This window comes from Lonchura striata, chromosome 7 (genome assembly GCF_050655825.1).
Source record: "Lonchura striata isolate lonStrDom1 chromosome 7, ASM5065582v1, whole genome shotgun sequence".
Classification (NCBI taxonomy): domain Eukaryota; kingdom Metazoa; phylum Chordata; class Aves; order Passeriformes; family Estrildidae; genus Lonchura; species Lonchura striata.
In genome coordinates this window covers 26,537,484-26,552,368 of record NC_140709.1, presented here as the reverse complement: position 1 = coordinate 26,552,368, position 14,885 = coordinate 26,537,484, and the positions used below count along the sequence as shown (strand labels likewise).

The 14,885-nt window shown below is 38.0% G+C and overlaps 1 protein-coding gene across 1 annotated transcript in view; it reads left to right on the top strand.

Moving 5' to 3' along the window:
- FAM117B (family with sequence similarity 117 member B) overlaps window positions 1–6,044 on the top strand; it is a 29,342-nt gene extending 23,298 nt beyond the window's left edge. The window contains exon 8 of the mRNA XM_021555405.4: window positions 166–6,044. Within this exon, the coding sequence (XP_021411080.2) occupies window positions 166–484 (319 nt within the window). The 3' untranslated portion in view covers window positions 485–6,044. The remainder of the gene's footprint in view (window positions 1–165) is intronic.
- Window positions 6,045–14,885: the final 8,841 nt, after the last annotated feature.

The window sequence follows — 14,885 nt, the reverse complement described above, 5'->3', positions numbered from 1 at the left end:
TTGTCATTTGCTGTGTGCTGTGAGTGTCATTAAGGCATTATTGAGTAGCTGAAATACTTCAAGTTGAAGCCTTGACTTGTTTCTGATGATGTGTTCAGCAATACATCCCTGCCATTGGCAGAATTTGATTGTTCCATAAAACTATTGTGTGTATTTTATTTCTAGGCCAAAGCCATTGCATGAAATTCCAGCCTTCTATTGCCCTGACAAGAACAAAGTGAATTTCATTCCAAAAAGTGGCTCTGCTTTCTGTCTTGTCAGCATCCTCAAGCCACTTCTTCCCACACAGGATCTCACACTTAAGGGCACTACACACAGCCTGACTGTCTCCTCCAGCATGACGCCTGGCTTGTTACAGCCCATTTCTATGGCCTCCTTGACTACAAACACAGATCAAGACAGGATCTCTCGTGGAACAAGTACAGTAATACCACAGACCTCTCTGCTCCAGCAGTCGGGATGTATTGAGGAAGCTGAAGAATAATTTAGATTGTCTTGACGTTTTTCTGGGCAACTACTGGGAAAAAAATGGAACCAGTTGACCGGACCTTTCTGATCACACACACGCGTTGTTTTAACAATTTATGGCACTGCCAAAATCAAACTGTTTATATAATTGACAGTCTGGTAGCACATTGGGAAGTTCAGGAGATGCAGCAGCTGATATGCTGTGTACTTTCTGCTTTTGAAGACTCTGGTTCTGTTTCTTGTCTGCATTTTTTAAACACTGGTGAAAACAAAGACTATCATAATCTTTTCCCATTTAAAGGACCAGTTGTTGTGATGGTGTGTGTCCTCTGACTTTTTTTTTCCCATTAAAACAAGTCTCAAGACCAGCCAGCTGATCCCATTTACCATTGTGATCTGCAGAGGGCGGGGCAATCAGATGGTTTTGCAAGATGTCTTTTGTATGAAAATGTGTATTTTGTAACAAAATTTTGCCTTTCTGGTTTGTAGCAGATGGTGTTTCCTGGTGATGATCCCCCTACTCTTTTTTTTTTTTTTCCTTTGGTAGGGAAGGTTCTTTTATACTTGGCTGGCTTACAGCTGATGGGACCAAAGGATTGCTGAACTATTGTGGCAGTCTCAAATTATGTGACCTTGCTGAACAGCCTCAGACCTAAAAAAAGCAAAACAAGTTAATACGTTTGAAACTTTTAAAACAGAAGAGTATGCAAAAACAGTGTTAGTATATAGTGTACATTTTTTTGATATTAAAAATTTGTGCTTCTGGTAAGTCACATTCTTAAAATTCCTTCCTTCACAGAATTCCTACTTGTGTTGGTTTATTGGCTGGGAAATTGCATTTTAAAGCACTTGCCCTATTTGTCCGTAAAATTTCTGTGCAGATGTAGGGAAAAAGCATATTATCCTCTTACTCAGTATTCTTTCTTCCAGAAAATACTTGGCTCTTACAGGCTTGCTTAGATCCATATGAGTCAGCCTGAAACATTAATCACTCTTGGTACAAATTTGCTGTGACATGACTCATCACTGTATTATAGACCCTGGCCACATAATACTGAAATATCTGTGCATGGTTTCCTCCCTTTTGTCATAGTGTTGTTTGTGTGTCTCTTGAAGGTGATGGTTTGTCAGGCATGATATCTGTTATGCAGAAGTTTACAGCAGCAGATATATTCTCTCTTTTTGACTAGCAGCTCAGGCTGGCATGTAAAGCAGAGGATTTTTTTGATACTTGGTTTGTCCTGATAATGTGGCAGTTAATAGTTGCTTTGAAATTCAAATGAAAGGCAAAATTGGTGGGGGGTGGAGGGGGGCAGAAGGCAGCTGCAAACAGAAACTGTTCAGGAACTTCACTGAGGTTTCTCATGTGTTCCTTGAGTGCATTACTTGGGTTTGAGTTAATACAATTATAGATACACAGAAAACTGCAATGACCTGAATACCAGTGTCATAGTTGCTTATAAAACACGTTGATCTTGTACCTCTTTAACAGAGATTCAGTAATTTCAAAGTAAGTGTCACTGTGGGCAGTCTCTGGGTCTAAATATTGGTCTGTTACACACAAGCAGATCTCACTGCTTGCATCTACACAACTTCCATCTACATGGTTTCCATGGATCAGTTGTATTCTCAGGTCTCCTCATAATGGCAACTATTTAAAGATGATACTGCAAATATAACAGTCTTGTTCAGTGCTTAATATGATGAATTTGCTTGCAAACATTTTGATTTAGAGAAAAAACTCAGCATATATGTGCAGATAATAATCATAATTTGATGCATATTTGCTCTTCCTTTGAGTCCTGTCTTAGTAACTATGATTGCAGTGTACTTCATTCAGCAAGTAAGTGTAAATCATGCTAGAATGTACAAGTTCTCAATTTATAGTATTCTTAAAACATTATGCAAAAAAAGTCATTAAATTAAAACTGTACCAGGAGGTATGAAAGTATTTCACCTGTTAAATTAGCAGACAGGCATAATTTGGCTTACTACCTTCCTATGAAAATGGACAGGGTTGTTTTGAAGTAACAGTTTTGATTTGCACTGACATTGTCAGTCACCTGGAGTTGCTGAGGAGCAGAGCTTTAAAAATAAGCAGCTTTGTGCATCAAACTTGTGTAATTTTGCCAGCTGATAGTTCTTTTCTAGGCTTTGTGGATATTAATTTGTTTCTTCTGAAACACTACAGTGCAATTTGAAGTCTAAAATTTACTGCTTTAAATAGGTTTGTTTAACCCTGGTGTGACTGAATCCAGATCATTTCAGGTAAAGGAAGTGCTTTTAAGTCTATTTTCTATTTCTGTAACAGTAGCGTGTAAAGAACTTCATTGTTGCCAAACTGCCTAGTACTTTATTAGGAGATCTTAACGCAATGGTTAAGAACCATTAAAAAGGGCTAAAGTTAACAAATACCCTTTATTACAGCCTTGACACTTAACTGACTTCACTAAAATGCACTCTGATGTTTGTTTCCATCATATTGTGACTCTCCCAAACAGCAGTGAGCTTTCTTACTGTAGGACTTTCTTTTGCACCTGTTGTTGTAGGACTCGAGTATCTCTCTGGTAGTTTACCTTGTATGTTATTGGAAAATGTACTGTACAAATTAGTGAGCTGCTCTGATAAAAACCAAATGTAAATGTGTGAAGTTTTTGCTTTTTATAAAAGAACTGCATTCAGGACAACATTCAGTCTTTTTTTATATGCAGGACAACTCTACTATTGCTATGGCAGCTCAAGTTTATGAATCCACACTAAAGACTCAGAGTTAAGAAAATATGTCAACTCTTGTTCTGAGACCAGCTTTGATGTGTGCAGACAAAAATTGGCCTTAAATTTTTTATGTGCTGTCTTGTGCTATAGCATAGCTGTTAGCTTAAGTATTTAAATTGATTTGCAAATAGCTTTGAGAGTGCATGGAGCTTTTTAAGAACTCTTTTATGTATAGCGTGGGATATTAATTTTTGGAGGGAGCTGACCTGTGCATTACACAAGCACCGTTTTACTGAAAGAGTTAAAATTCTTTTGGCTTACTTAAAATCCTAACTATGCATAGACCTAGTCAGTTCCCTGATTGCCTACTTTGTAGCTTAAGAAAAAGCAAAAGTCTATTTTTATGCACAACTTGATGCATTTGATATTCTTGTTCTCTTGATGTGCTACACTTCTAGCTACACTTAAAGGCTGGTGGTTGTGTTCAATAACACTGGCAGTTGATTTTGAGATATACTAAATGCTATTACTCCAGTTGTAAATTCTACTTAAATCACAAGGAAGGAGTTCATTGTAACAAAGTCCATGGTCACAGTTGTGATTATTAGAATTGTTTTTTTCAAAAACTCAAGGCACAGAGGAAGAGGGCTCCTTTGGTAAAGTTTGGCCTGCATCAGCTATTCTTTCCTTGCTTGGTGCCATAATCCTGTAGCATTTAAGTACTTGGAAAAGTAACAGACAGTGCTTAAGTGCATATAGCTTGGAAAGAAATTCTTGGTTTCAGGTATGTATCCCAAGTGAGCAAAAAAGGGAGTAAAAATTAAATATTGCTTACTGTGGCAGTAAATTATTGCTGTGTTTGGTTTACATAAAGCAATAGCAGCTCTTATAAAGTATGTTTAGTCTCAGGGCTATTTTTTGATTTGTTCTAAAATACAATTTCCTGGAATTCATTGTCTGAGACTGTTGAAAAACACTGAGGCTGAGCTTTTTGGGAAGAAGGAAACAAAGTCATATCCATTAACCTTTCCTCTGCCTCAGGCCAAACTTCTCCTTGCTTGTTAAGAGAATTCAGTGGTACCACAGTAATTCTTTGCTGAAGTATTATCTGTTCTCTCTCCCTGCCATCTCTAAAATGCTGACTGATGTCTTTACAGAAACTCAGTGCCAGTGATGTCCGTATTTCCTTGCTAAATGTTTCCTTGCTGAGTACTTGACAGCTCCTCCATCAAGCTGAGAGGGCAAAGGAGGATGTGTAGGAAGTCACCAGAGACTTGCAGTTACAGCAATCATTCCTGCAGGATGACTTCTTGGGTATCTTGATTTCCATGTGATTAACTGTGTGCAGGCACACAGGTCTGCTGCTTTAATTTGCTTGATTGAAGGCAGAGCTGGTATTTTTGAGAACCTTTTATTATTTTTTTCCTATGTACAGACATGCAAAGCCGTTATCTTCCAGAATTGATGCACTCTTACCTGCATCTCCAGAATAAAGCTTGTGTATTGTTCTTACTTTTCCTCATGAGATTACTATAACCTGCAAGAAGGAAATAAAAGCACCTAAACACACAAGAACATCAGGACTGTGTTTTCTCCATATAATTCCATAGTGCAGGTGTGAACCCTTTCATCAGATGACTTAGATCTGAGCCAGGTTGATATATGTTAAACCAAAAATGTTCGTTTTTAGGAAAGGCAATAGAAGGTAAGCCCTTCATAACCTAGGGAGGTGAAAAGCACTGGGGAAAGCAATTGATTTTACTGTGATTAAAGAGTTCTTTTAGAATTGTTTTTCTGAATATGGGTATACAGGAAAATAGTTACCAATCACTGCAAGATGTATCTGTGTATTTTCTTGATTGGAGTTTGTAAGCATTCAGCATCTCTGAAAATCAGTTCTATTCTTAGTGTTCTGTTTATACAAAGAATGACTTAGATGCATTATCTGGAAACTGTTACTTTGCATGTCAAGTGGGGGGAGAATGTTAACTACTCACAAGTGTTCTGTGAAATTCCAGTCCTGTACCCCAGCTGAACTACAGCAGTCTCTTTTTGAATGCTCCAAACGGAAATGGAGTCCAGTTACTGCTTGCTTGGTTTCATTGCATGTCATCAGTAAATACTCAAGGTATGGTCTGTGTTTAATAGTTCTTCATTGGGAGTTGTATTTGACAACAGAGACTCCTGTAGTGTTGACAGGTCTGTAGCAGTAAGAGGATTTGGCCTGATAACACTGCAAATTAACATTTATTACACAAACTTTTGGAACAACTCTCTTTGGAAAATCTGCTAAGCTAAAGAAAGAAAACAAACCTCATCATCCATCCTAATTGTCAATGTACTGATAGTTAAGAACATAGCTTGGCTTCATTTTAAATTATTTCTTATATAGAAATGTGCAATTTTTGAGAGTAGCAGTCAAAGGATGTTCAAAACTGCCATTAGATTTGCCTTTGTATGAAATTGGCTGACATGTTTTCCTCTGTTACACTGTGATAACTTGTGGAGATGTTCTTGCTTATGTTGTACTGATAGGTTACTTGTTGCATGTAAAGCAATTTTTGTAAGCAAGAGGAATTCCAGGGATGTCCTGTAAAAAAGGGCCTATTTTAAGGTGATGTACACTGTTGTAAAACTGGAGCAGCTCAACTAATTTCAATGGAATTCTTGATTTACACTAGTCTTTTTGCTATGTGTAGTTATGCCAGTACAATTTTGCACAATGTTATTTGAATATTGCGTTCTGACTTGTGAACTGTTTCTGCTGAAAACAGTGAAAATTTTACAAATTGCAATAGCGGAATGTTTTTGGCCTTTTTTTTTGTTTGTTTTTGCCTAAAATAAAAAGTTGTCACTTCAAACTATGGGCTAATCTTGGATTTATTTTTAGTAGCAAGGGATTTTTGTGTTCACACAGTCTGGAGATTTTCCTGAGCATTTGCCCTGAGGGTAGTGGGCATTTACTACAAATGAAATAAGCATTTTTTAAACCCTTTTGGAAAAAAATCATCAGAATGGAAATCTTTGTTTAATTAATACCCTCATTCCTCCAGTGCATCCTGGAGAACAGTCCTGAAAATTCTGCCTTTCCCTGTCTTCGGTAAGTTTGGTCAGTTCCTGAAGACACTATAATTCCACCTTTAGGGGAAAGTGCATAAAGTCCTGGGTTTTGGAAACAGAAGGACTCAGCATGTGTTCTCCTGGGAGTGAAATTGTGATAACAGGACTGAGGAAAAGCCCTGGATTCCTGCTGGTAGGTTCATTCTGCTGTTCAGTAGAATGCAACTGCTGAAACCTACCTGAGGAGGCTGCTTAGGCTGATTGTTGAAATAGTGTCATGTTCTACATCTGTCTGTTTACTCAAAACAAGCATCTTTTTTCATAAGCAGAATTTGGAGCCAAAACTTCTTTAAACTAGAAGTGGTAAACTAGATAAATTATTGGGTTTGGGTTTTTTTGCTAGCTCTTATATTAAATTTTGGTCTAATTTGTCTAAAAAGCTTGGAGCAATTCCCCTTTTGAAAAATCATTGTCAGCTATATTTAATTTCAGAATGGAGAGATAGATTTCTTGGAATCTTGAAGAACTGAAGAATTACTAGTGTGTATCCCTCGAGGCAGAGCTAGCTTGTGATTTTTCAGTAGTGGAACAGTTTGGGACAATAAATATGACATCAACATCAAGTTTCCAATATTGTGCATTTCACAGCCAGAGACCATGGGTCAATTTGCATCCAAATAGGAAAATGCTTGGCTGAAATATAAAAGAGTAATTTACAGCCAGTGAAGTCTAGAGAATTTAATGCTTTCTCAGATTTTAGTCTCTTGTACCTGTTCAGTTGTCTGTGGATGTTTGCCTGTCTCCAGATGAACAGGATCTTGTTCTTTATTATATAGGCTGTGGCCTCATTCTTTATTAAACTATTTCTTCACTATTGATTACAAAACCAGTATTTCTGTTTTTATGCATGTAAGGATGATTTTACTGTAACTGTCTGGTGTTCAAAATACCTTCACACTTTGCATTACATATAGGAAAACTGCAAGAGACATTAGGATGCTGATGAAGATCATCTGTGAAGACAAAGAGACTGGAAAGAGCATCTTTGTGGTGAGCAATGACCATCTTCCAATTCTTGATTCACTGTTTTCATTATAAGCAGTTATGTTCCTCAGTTAAATAGCTGCCTTTTTTTTTTTTTTTTTTTTTTTTTTTTTCTTCAGACTGTACGAGATAATCAGGCAGGAGACTGCTAGGAGGATTTCTCAGGTATCTCATGTTTTTCTTGGGGTTAGATCTGACTGCATAGCAAATTACTGTAGAAGTTGTAAGCCAAGGCTTCTTGTTTTCATCATATTTGCTTGCTGTCCTTTTCCTGGCTCTTCATTCACCATTTGGAAATTGTACAAGATAGTGATCCTGCCCAGACTTCAAAACTTTTGAAGTGCTGCTGTCTAACACTATTTCATCTGTATTCAGCATTTACAGAAGCACTGTTCATTGCAGACACGTCCTGGTTACGTGCTGTGTAGTGCAGACATAAGTTAGAATAGGATGGAGGAGATAATTTAGGTGAAGTTCTCCCACACCTGAAATAGGCTGGATTCATCACCACTGCATGTACTTTTTGTCAAGTCTTACTCCTGCCAAACAAGCCTGATTCATTTCCTCCTGCAATGGCTGTTTACAGAACTCTTGTTTCACGTAACCTGGGCCATGGCCCTGTAACTGATGCTTGCATTGACATAGGAGCATGTCTGTGGTGTCAGTAGCAATTTCACACTGTGGTGCCATTGCTTGGAGTAAAGAAAAGATTTAGTAGTAGATTAAAACCTTGTTACTGCAAGCAAAGTGGAACACTGTTCATTAATTCCTACACTTAGGAGCATGAGGATGTAACTGCTGTAATTAAGCTGTTGATTAAGAAACTCTTTGCACGGTTTGTTCTGGATGCTTATTCCAACTACAGATGTGTAGCTGACCACTGTAAACACTAATTTCACTGCTATTTGAAATGGCTGTTAGGGTGGTTTGTCTGTTTTCTCCACTGCAAGTAGCTGAACAGTGAGCACTGCCAGAATTAATCTGGCTGTGTGTGTCAGGCAGGCAGCAGGTAAGAATGTGTTCTCTTTGCCCTTCATCTTTTCAAATTTATGAAGTTAATTACAAGTTAGGACAGAACTTGACCTACAACATCTTGTACTGGACAAATTAACAAAGAAGGGTACATCCTGGCCTAGCCCAAATCTTTCGTAATTTGCAAGATTTTAGTCGTGTCTGAAAAATATTTTTCCATATACAGGATTCATAAAAACACTGCTCAGCTGCAAGATGTTGTCAGGTGCTGTGTAGAAAAGATGAAGGGCTACAGCAGAATTTGGTTTATGATTTGAAGTTTTGCAAAATTACATGTATTTGCTGTAGTGAATACAGTTAACATCAGCTGGGACACCACAAACTAGGCTGAGCAGTCAGATAATTGAGTTACTTCTCTCTTGAGATGAAGTTTTTTGTTTCTATTTCCTGTTTAAATAGAGCAGTTTGGTCTAGGGTTGTTCTGGGGTGATTTTTTTTTTTAATTATAGATATTTAATTCCTGATTAAGAGGTTGTCTTATAGCATGTTCCTGCAGTTTCAATGGAACAATTTCCTTTCCCCACACAGAAAATGATCTTTTTGTGATGACTTTTGATTCAATGTAAGCAATGTCTTTAGCCCATATAGTTATTTTCAGGTTTTGGGGACATGTTTGCTAAGTTCCAAAAATTTCTTACAATAGAACTGCAGGGAGCTGTCCTTGCTCCAAGAGTAGCATGGATGGCAGCATTCTCCTGCAGGTGACAGCTGCCATCCTAAATCACCAATATCCCATATCCACCCACACAGTAAGGCAAACCCATGGGAAGCAGCAGGTCCTGGAGCTCAGGAGTCAGAGGTTGATTCTGATCTTACGCTGTGATCTCTGGACAGCATCAAATGCAGCCATCTAAGAAGCAGTTTCACAAATATGTGTTCAATTACATTGCTTGTTTAAAGCTGTATTGCATACATACCTGTTCTTTTCTTCCACAGCACTTCCAGTGGTTCTTTAAATCTCTTTGAAGAGCTACAACCCCAGTCAAAACAGCTTTTAAAACCCACTGCTGTGCAGCCAGAAATGACAGGGTCAGAGATGCAAGAGCAGCTAGAGTCTGCATAAACTAAAAAAAAAAAAAAAAAAAAAAAAAAAAAATCTTCCAACTCTGTCCTGCAGTGTAATTCTCCATGGTCTTGGCCTTACTAGAACCCACAGAGGGTTGATGCTGGTTTTGGTTCTGCAATTTTGGTTAATTGCAAGTTAAGGCAGAGGCATTTCATGGGCAAATTCATAAAAGGGCTTCATCCTGGCCTAGTCTGGATGGGTGTTTCATCTGTCTCTTTGGCAATATCAAGATCTCAACCATGCCTTGTTTTTGGCATACTGCATTTGTATTCTAACTGCGGGAGAAACAATGCAGAACCTGTGCTCAGTCTCACCTTTGTTTCCAAAGAAGGTCCTGTGACATTACAGACAGCAGAACAATTCCAAAGCTTTCAAAGTGCCCAGAGAAGCTGTGGATGCCCCATCCCTGGAAGTCTGATTGGACAGGGCTTTAGCAGCCTTGTCTCATAAAAGGTGTCCTTGCCCACTGCAGGGGGGTTGGAACAAAATCATCTTTAAGGTCCTTTCCAACCAAAGCTGTTACATGATTCTATGAAAAATCAAAATTCATGGTTTCTCAGGATTGGGAAATGATACCATCATCACATCTGCTTTTATGTCCCAAATACAGCTTTGCTGTCTCAGGTGAGAGTCGTAAGCACGTGATTTCCTTGAAGATAGAACAATTAAAAAGAATCCTTTGTATGCCCTGGAGTATTTTCCTGGAATTACTATTTGCCTCATAACCCCAGGGATTTTATTTTTGGAAGGCCATGGGATAAAAAATAATTAGCTAGATCTAGTTCCCCCCCCTTTTTATCCTCTGTGATGCATCACATCAAATCTTATATGCATTGAACTATACCAGCTTAACAGGCTTTCAAACAGCTCCAAAATGTCCCAAACCTAAGGTGTTTGAGACTGATTTTTCTCTTAAAACTCATAGTAGGATCCTTTTAATGCTGTTCTTCTTGGAACTTAAATGTTCACCATCACACCAGATGATGGTATTTGTCTGTAGCAGGATGTTAAACCCATTTGTAATAGTAAAATGAAATGAGTCTGTTTTAAAGACCACTGTAATAAAATACTGTCAATATCTGCCCATAGGGTAACTGTCTAAATATTAAGCAGTTCACTGAATATCCAGTGGTATCTGGATTTGAAAGGAGATCCAGATCTGCAAAAATACTGAACCATGTTGATACAGTTATGATACTATTCTAGACAGCTAAGAAAAAAACATATAATTGTTGTTAAATAAAATAAGACCTTTTTAAATAATAAAATATTTAAATTGACCTCAGGATATATCTGTAGACAAACAAAGTAATCACCTAGAATTGGGATCCTAATAAAGTACAAGCTTGGTGTTCCTTACAAGAAGTATTTCATAATCCAATAGAAGGCAATCTGCTTGAAAGTTTTCTCCATCCTTCAGCCTGAGTTCCATTTCATGAGACTGGGTACAGCCAGTGTCAAATGCTATTTGGTAGGAGTGTTTACATTACTTTTTTCCCCCTCTCTTACTGGCACATTTTCTGGTAGTAGTGGACTTAGAGCATGCAAAGTAAAGAACAAATTCTCTCCCTGAGCCAAGAGTGTGGTACTGCTGGCTAACATTGTAGTGTAGTGCTTGCAATGGGAAGTGCCAAATGTGGTTGTCCTCTCAAGGAGAGAAAAATGAGTTTGTGAGAGTCTAAAAGATCCATAGGACAAGAGGTGATACGTTGATTCATTTTTCTATTGCAAATTCAGATGTTGTCACTTTTGCTAAAAACTTTTTGGGAAGCAGTGAATTGGATGTCAACTACAAGATTAAAATGCTATAAAATAGGAGCTATTAGATTCAGTACAAGGCACAGGCTACCCTGTGGTGACTCAGTTATTATAAATTAGTACTTATTCCAGTTGTTTAAATTTTGTCTTTCCTTTGAGCAGCTTAAGGAAATGCTCCAGTAGATATTATTAACTGCATCAGCTATTATCCCTTTCTGATTTTATTGTAGTGCTGAACACTACATATTTTACATTACAAAGCATGCTTTACAAGACCTATGATTATTGTAAGAATTAGAGATGGTGGTTCTTTTTTTTTTTTTTTTAGCAGAAGTAGTAATACAGATTTGAGGAACACTAGAACTGTATTTATTGCATACAAGACAATTTCACCTAAATTTCAAAACAAAAAAAAAATTAAGGGATTTACTGGAAAGTCTACAAGAATTCAGTTTAATTTACTCAGTCCAAGCCTGTTTCTGATTCTTGTTTTCTTTGTTGAGAAAAAGCAATTTGGCTGAGTATTTTAACGAGTATGTTTGAAGAGTGTGCATTCAAACTATGAAATTCTAAATCCAATCCTTAATGTATTTTCAGTTTTCTGGCTGGTCTTTTCAGTGCTGAACAAATCAGGATTTAGTAAGGGATCCAGATTCCCAGAATATTAACCTGATATATTGAGAATTGACTAATTGTATTCTTTCAATATTTTAATTGCCAAAACACAACAGAATTTTACTTCCTTTCGTTTTCTAGTTGTCTTCTCTCCTGTAAAACTTAGAAATGTGTAAAGTAGGACAGTGGAATGTAATGTCTTTATGTGTAAACTTATTCAGATAACTCTATCATAACCTACTCTCAAGATGAAAAATTCATTTCTATAAGTGAAGTTCTCATTTGGTTGCTGCTAGATTTCAACTGGCATTTCTTAAATGAGTGCATGTTCTCATTTGAAAGTCCAGGGTCTGCAGAAATTTTTTCATGCTTTGGAGCTACTGATTCTGCAGGTGGCATAGAAGTTTGTTGGTCATTATAAGAGGGCAGAGCAAAGCTTTTCATCTCTGTAGATGTGTTGGGACTTCTGAAGCTGTAGCTGGATTGATTCATCCTAACATTGCATGTGGCTAGTGTATTAATTAGCCAGCTATTCCTCTCTTTTGTAGATTATCATGCACGTGCCTGTGACTGGGAAGCATTTGAAAATGTGCACTACTGTCTTAGGCTGGGTGACTCCTAGTCTTTCAGGCTGAAACACTCCCTCCTCCTTTTCCTCTTGCAGAGCTTTGTGTGGAAATGTTGTAGTTATGTTTCAGTACAGAATGGTTGGGTTTTTCAAACCATCTCAGCTAGAGGAGAGGAATGATAGTTGATACAGAATCACAGAATAAGCTGAGTTGGAAGGGACCACAAGGATCACCGAGTCCCACTCCTGGCCCTGCACAGAACCATCCCCAGGAGTCACACTCTGTACCTGACAGCATTGTTCAAATGCTTCCTGAACTCTGTCAGGCTTGGTGCTGAGACCACTTCCCTGGGGAGCCAGTTCCAGTGCCCAGCCACCCTCTGGGTGAAGACCCTTTTTCTAATATCCAATCTAAAACATCCCCTGACCCAACTTCAGGCCATTCCCTCTGTTCCTGTCACTGGTCACCAGAAGGAAGAGATCAGTGCCTGCCCCTCCTCTTTCCCTCACAGGGAAGTTGTGACTGCAGTGAGGTCTCTCCTCAGCCTCCTCTTCTCCAGACTGAACAGACCAAGTGACCTCAAACCAGTGATGCTTCTGCAAGTACTTCCAGGTGTTGTCTAGATCAGCCCTAGGGTATATATCTAGGCTGATCTCATTAAAAAGCTCCTCCACCTACTCTCTCTTCTGAAGAATAAAAGTAAGAAATGTCAGAAAGTAGTTTTGAGTTCAGGTGTTATAGGCAATTTTTCTTGGATTTTTTTTTTAAGCCATTTTCTGGGCTTAAATCTGAGAATCATCAAGCTTGCATATCTACACATTGTTTCTTCATTGAACTTCTGTGTTCTGAACTTCTGGAATAACTTCTAAAATAAAAGTAGGCCTGAGATTTTCAGCTCTTTTTCAGTTTTTTCAGTACTGCTGAAAGGACTGAAAATTAAAGCCAGGAGGCCAGAAGAAATTCTCAAATATGTAGGCATGGGTGGGACAGCTCCATCATAATTTGTTAAATAGTTATATATGAAAGTTAGATGACAAAGTATTTGGAGTAGTATTGTTTAAAGGTTACATCATTCTTGCAAAAATTGGGTGTTGTATTTCAGAAAGTTCCTTTAAAAGGATAAAGAGACATTTGACTTTAAGTCTCCATTGTTTGTAATATCCTCTTTCAGCATGAAAATATTTTCCGTTCCCATCAGTTTTGTCTTATTTTTTTTTTTTTTGGCAAACATTAATATTTTTCCTGAACTGTGAGTAGAATGAAAAATCGTTATTTTTGTTGGCTTGCAGGCATTGTAGTTTCCCTTCCAATAAGACTGGCAGATTTATTTTTAGAGTTCTTGTCCCAGTACATCTTATACAGTTATTTAATGAAAATAGATTAGACAAGCCTACGGAATAGGTTTAGTTTAGGTCTTGCTTGCAAGATTTGAGGGTGAGCTGCATGTGACAGAGAATGGGTTCTTTCTGTCTGTGAATATGCAGTAAGTTTCACTCCATGGTTACACAGCTATCTTCTCAGTGCTCTTGGCTGTCCCCTTTTCCCTCTAATCCAGCTCCAAGGGGACTACTTCTGACATTCCAAACTGCTGAGCAGCTTTCCGACAGCTGCTATTGAAATCTGAATAAAAACAAAACTGTTTTCTTTGCCTTCCTCCCGAAGGGGGATCAGGTGAAAATGGAGCCAATTTCTTGTGTGTGCCAACTCTACCCCAGTGCTGCATCACCAGTGCTGGGGTGCTCACCTCTGATATGCTTCAAGGACAGACTGAGAGCTGGGGTTGCACTTACAGAGGACAAACAATAAGTTCTAAGGGCTGGAGATGTGTGTCCTGTGTGCAGAGGGGCTTGCTTGGCACTGTGGGTGAGTGGCCCAAGATAAAGAGCCATCATTTGTGACCCCATTACCATGGTCCTGGACCTTTAAACTCTAACATTCAATCTGCAGGAAAAGTATATTGGGTGTTTCAAGGGTTTAATAATCTAAGTGCTAACTTTCCTGTTCCTGGTAATTCAGTTAGCCGGGTAAAATATTAGACACACTGTAAAAGTGGTTGAGAACATGAAAAAGAAATAACATGAAAGACTGCAAGTTGAAGAAGATTAGAAATTATCTTTTTTTAGTTGAGGGCTTTTTTTCAGGAATTCTGGGAAGCAGTTATTTCCTTTCTAATGAAACATGTACAGAATGTTTATGATTCTTCTAGAGTGTAGTTTATTTTTTGTGCTTGTTTTGCTTACTGATATTTCTGGAAATGTCATCTTTCTCCTCTCACATTCTTCACTGGGTTTGCTTAAGGGAGAGTTTTGTAATGGCTAGGAAAAAATCTTTCTTGAGAAAAAAGAAACAAAATGACCTCTTGTTACATCTCTCCAATTTATTGATTCTTCCAGTGCATGATGTGTAATGATGAATTTCTCTCAAGTTTCTGCTTGTAAAAATAGTTTCAATAATGTGTTCAAAAACTCTTACAGAAATTCTGGTTGTACTTCATAACATTAGGACTGTTTGTATTTCCTAAGGAAGATGATAGCATGCCAAAATTTTAGTCACACTTA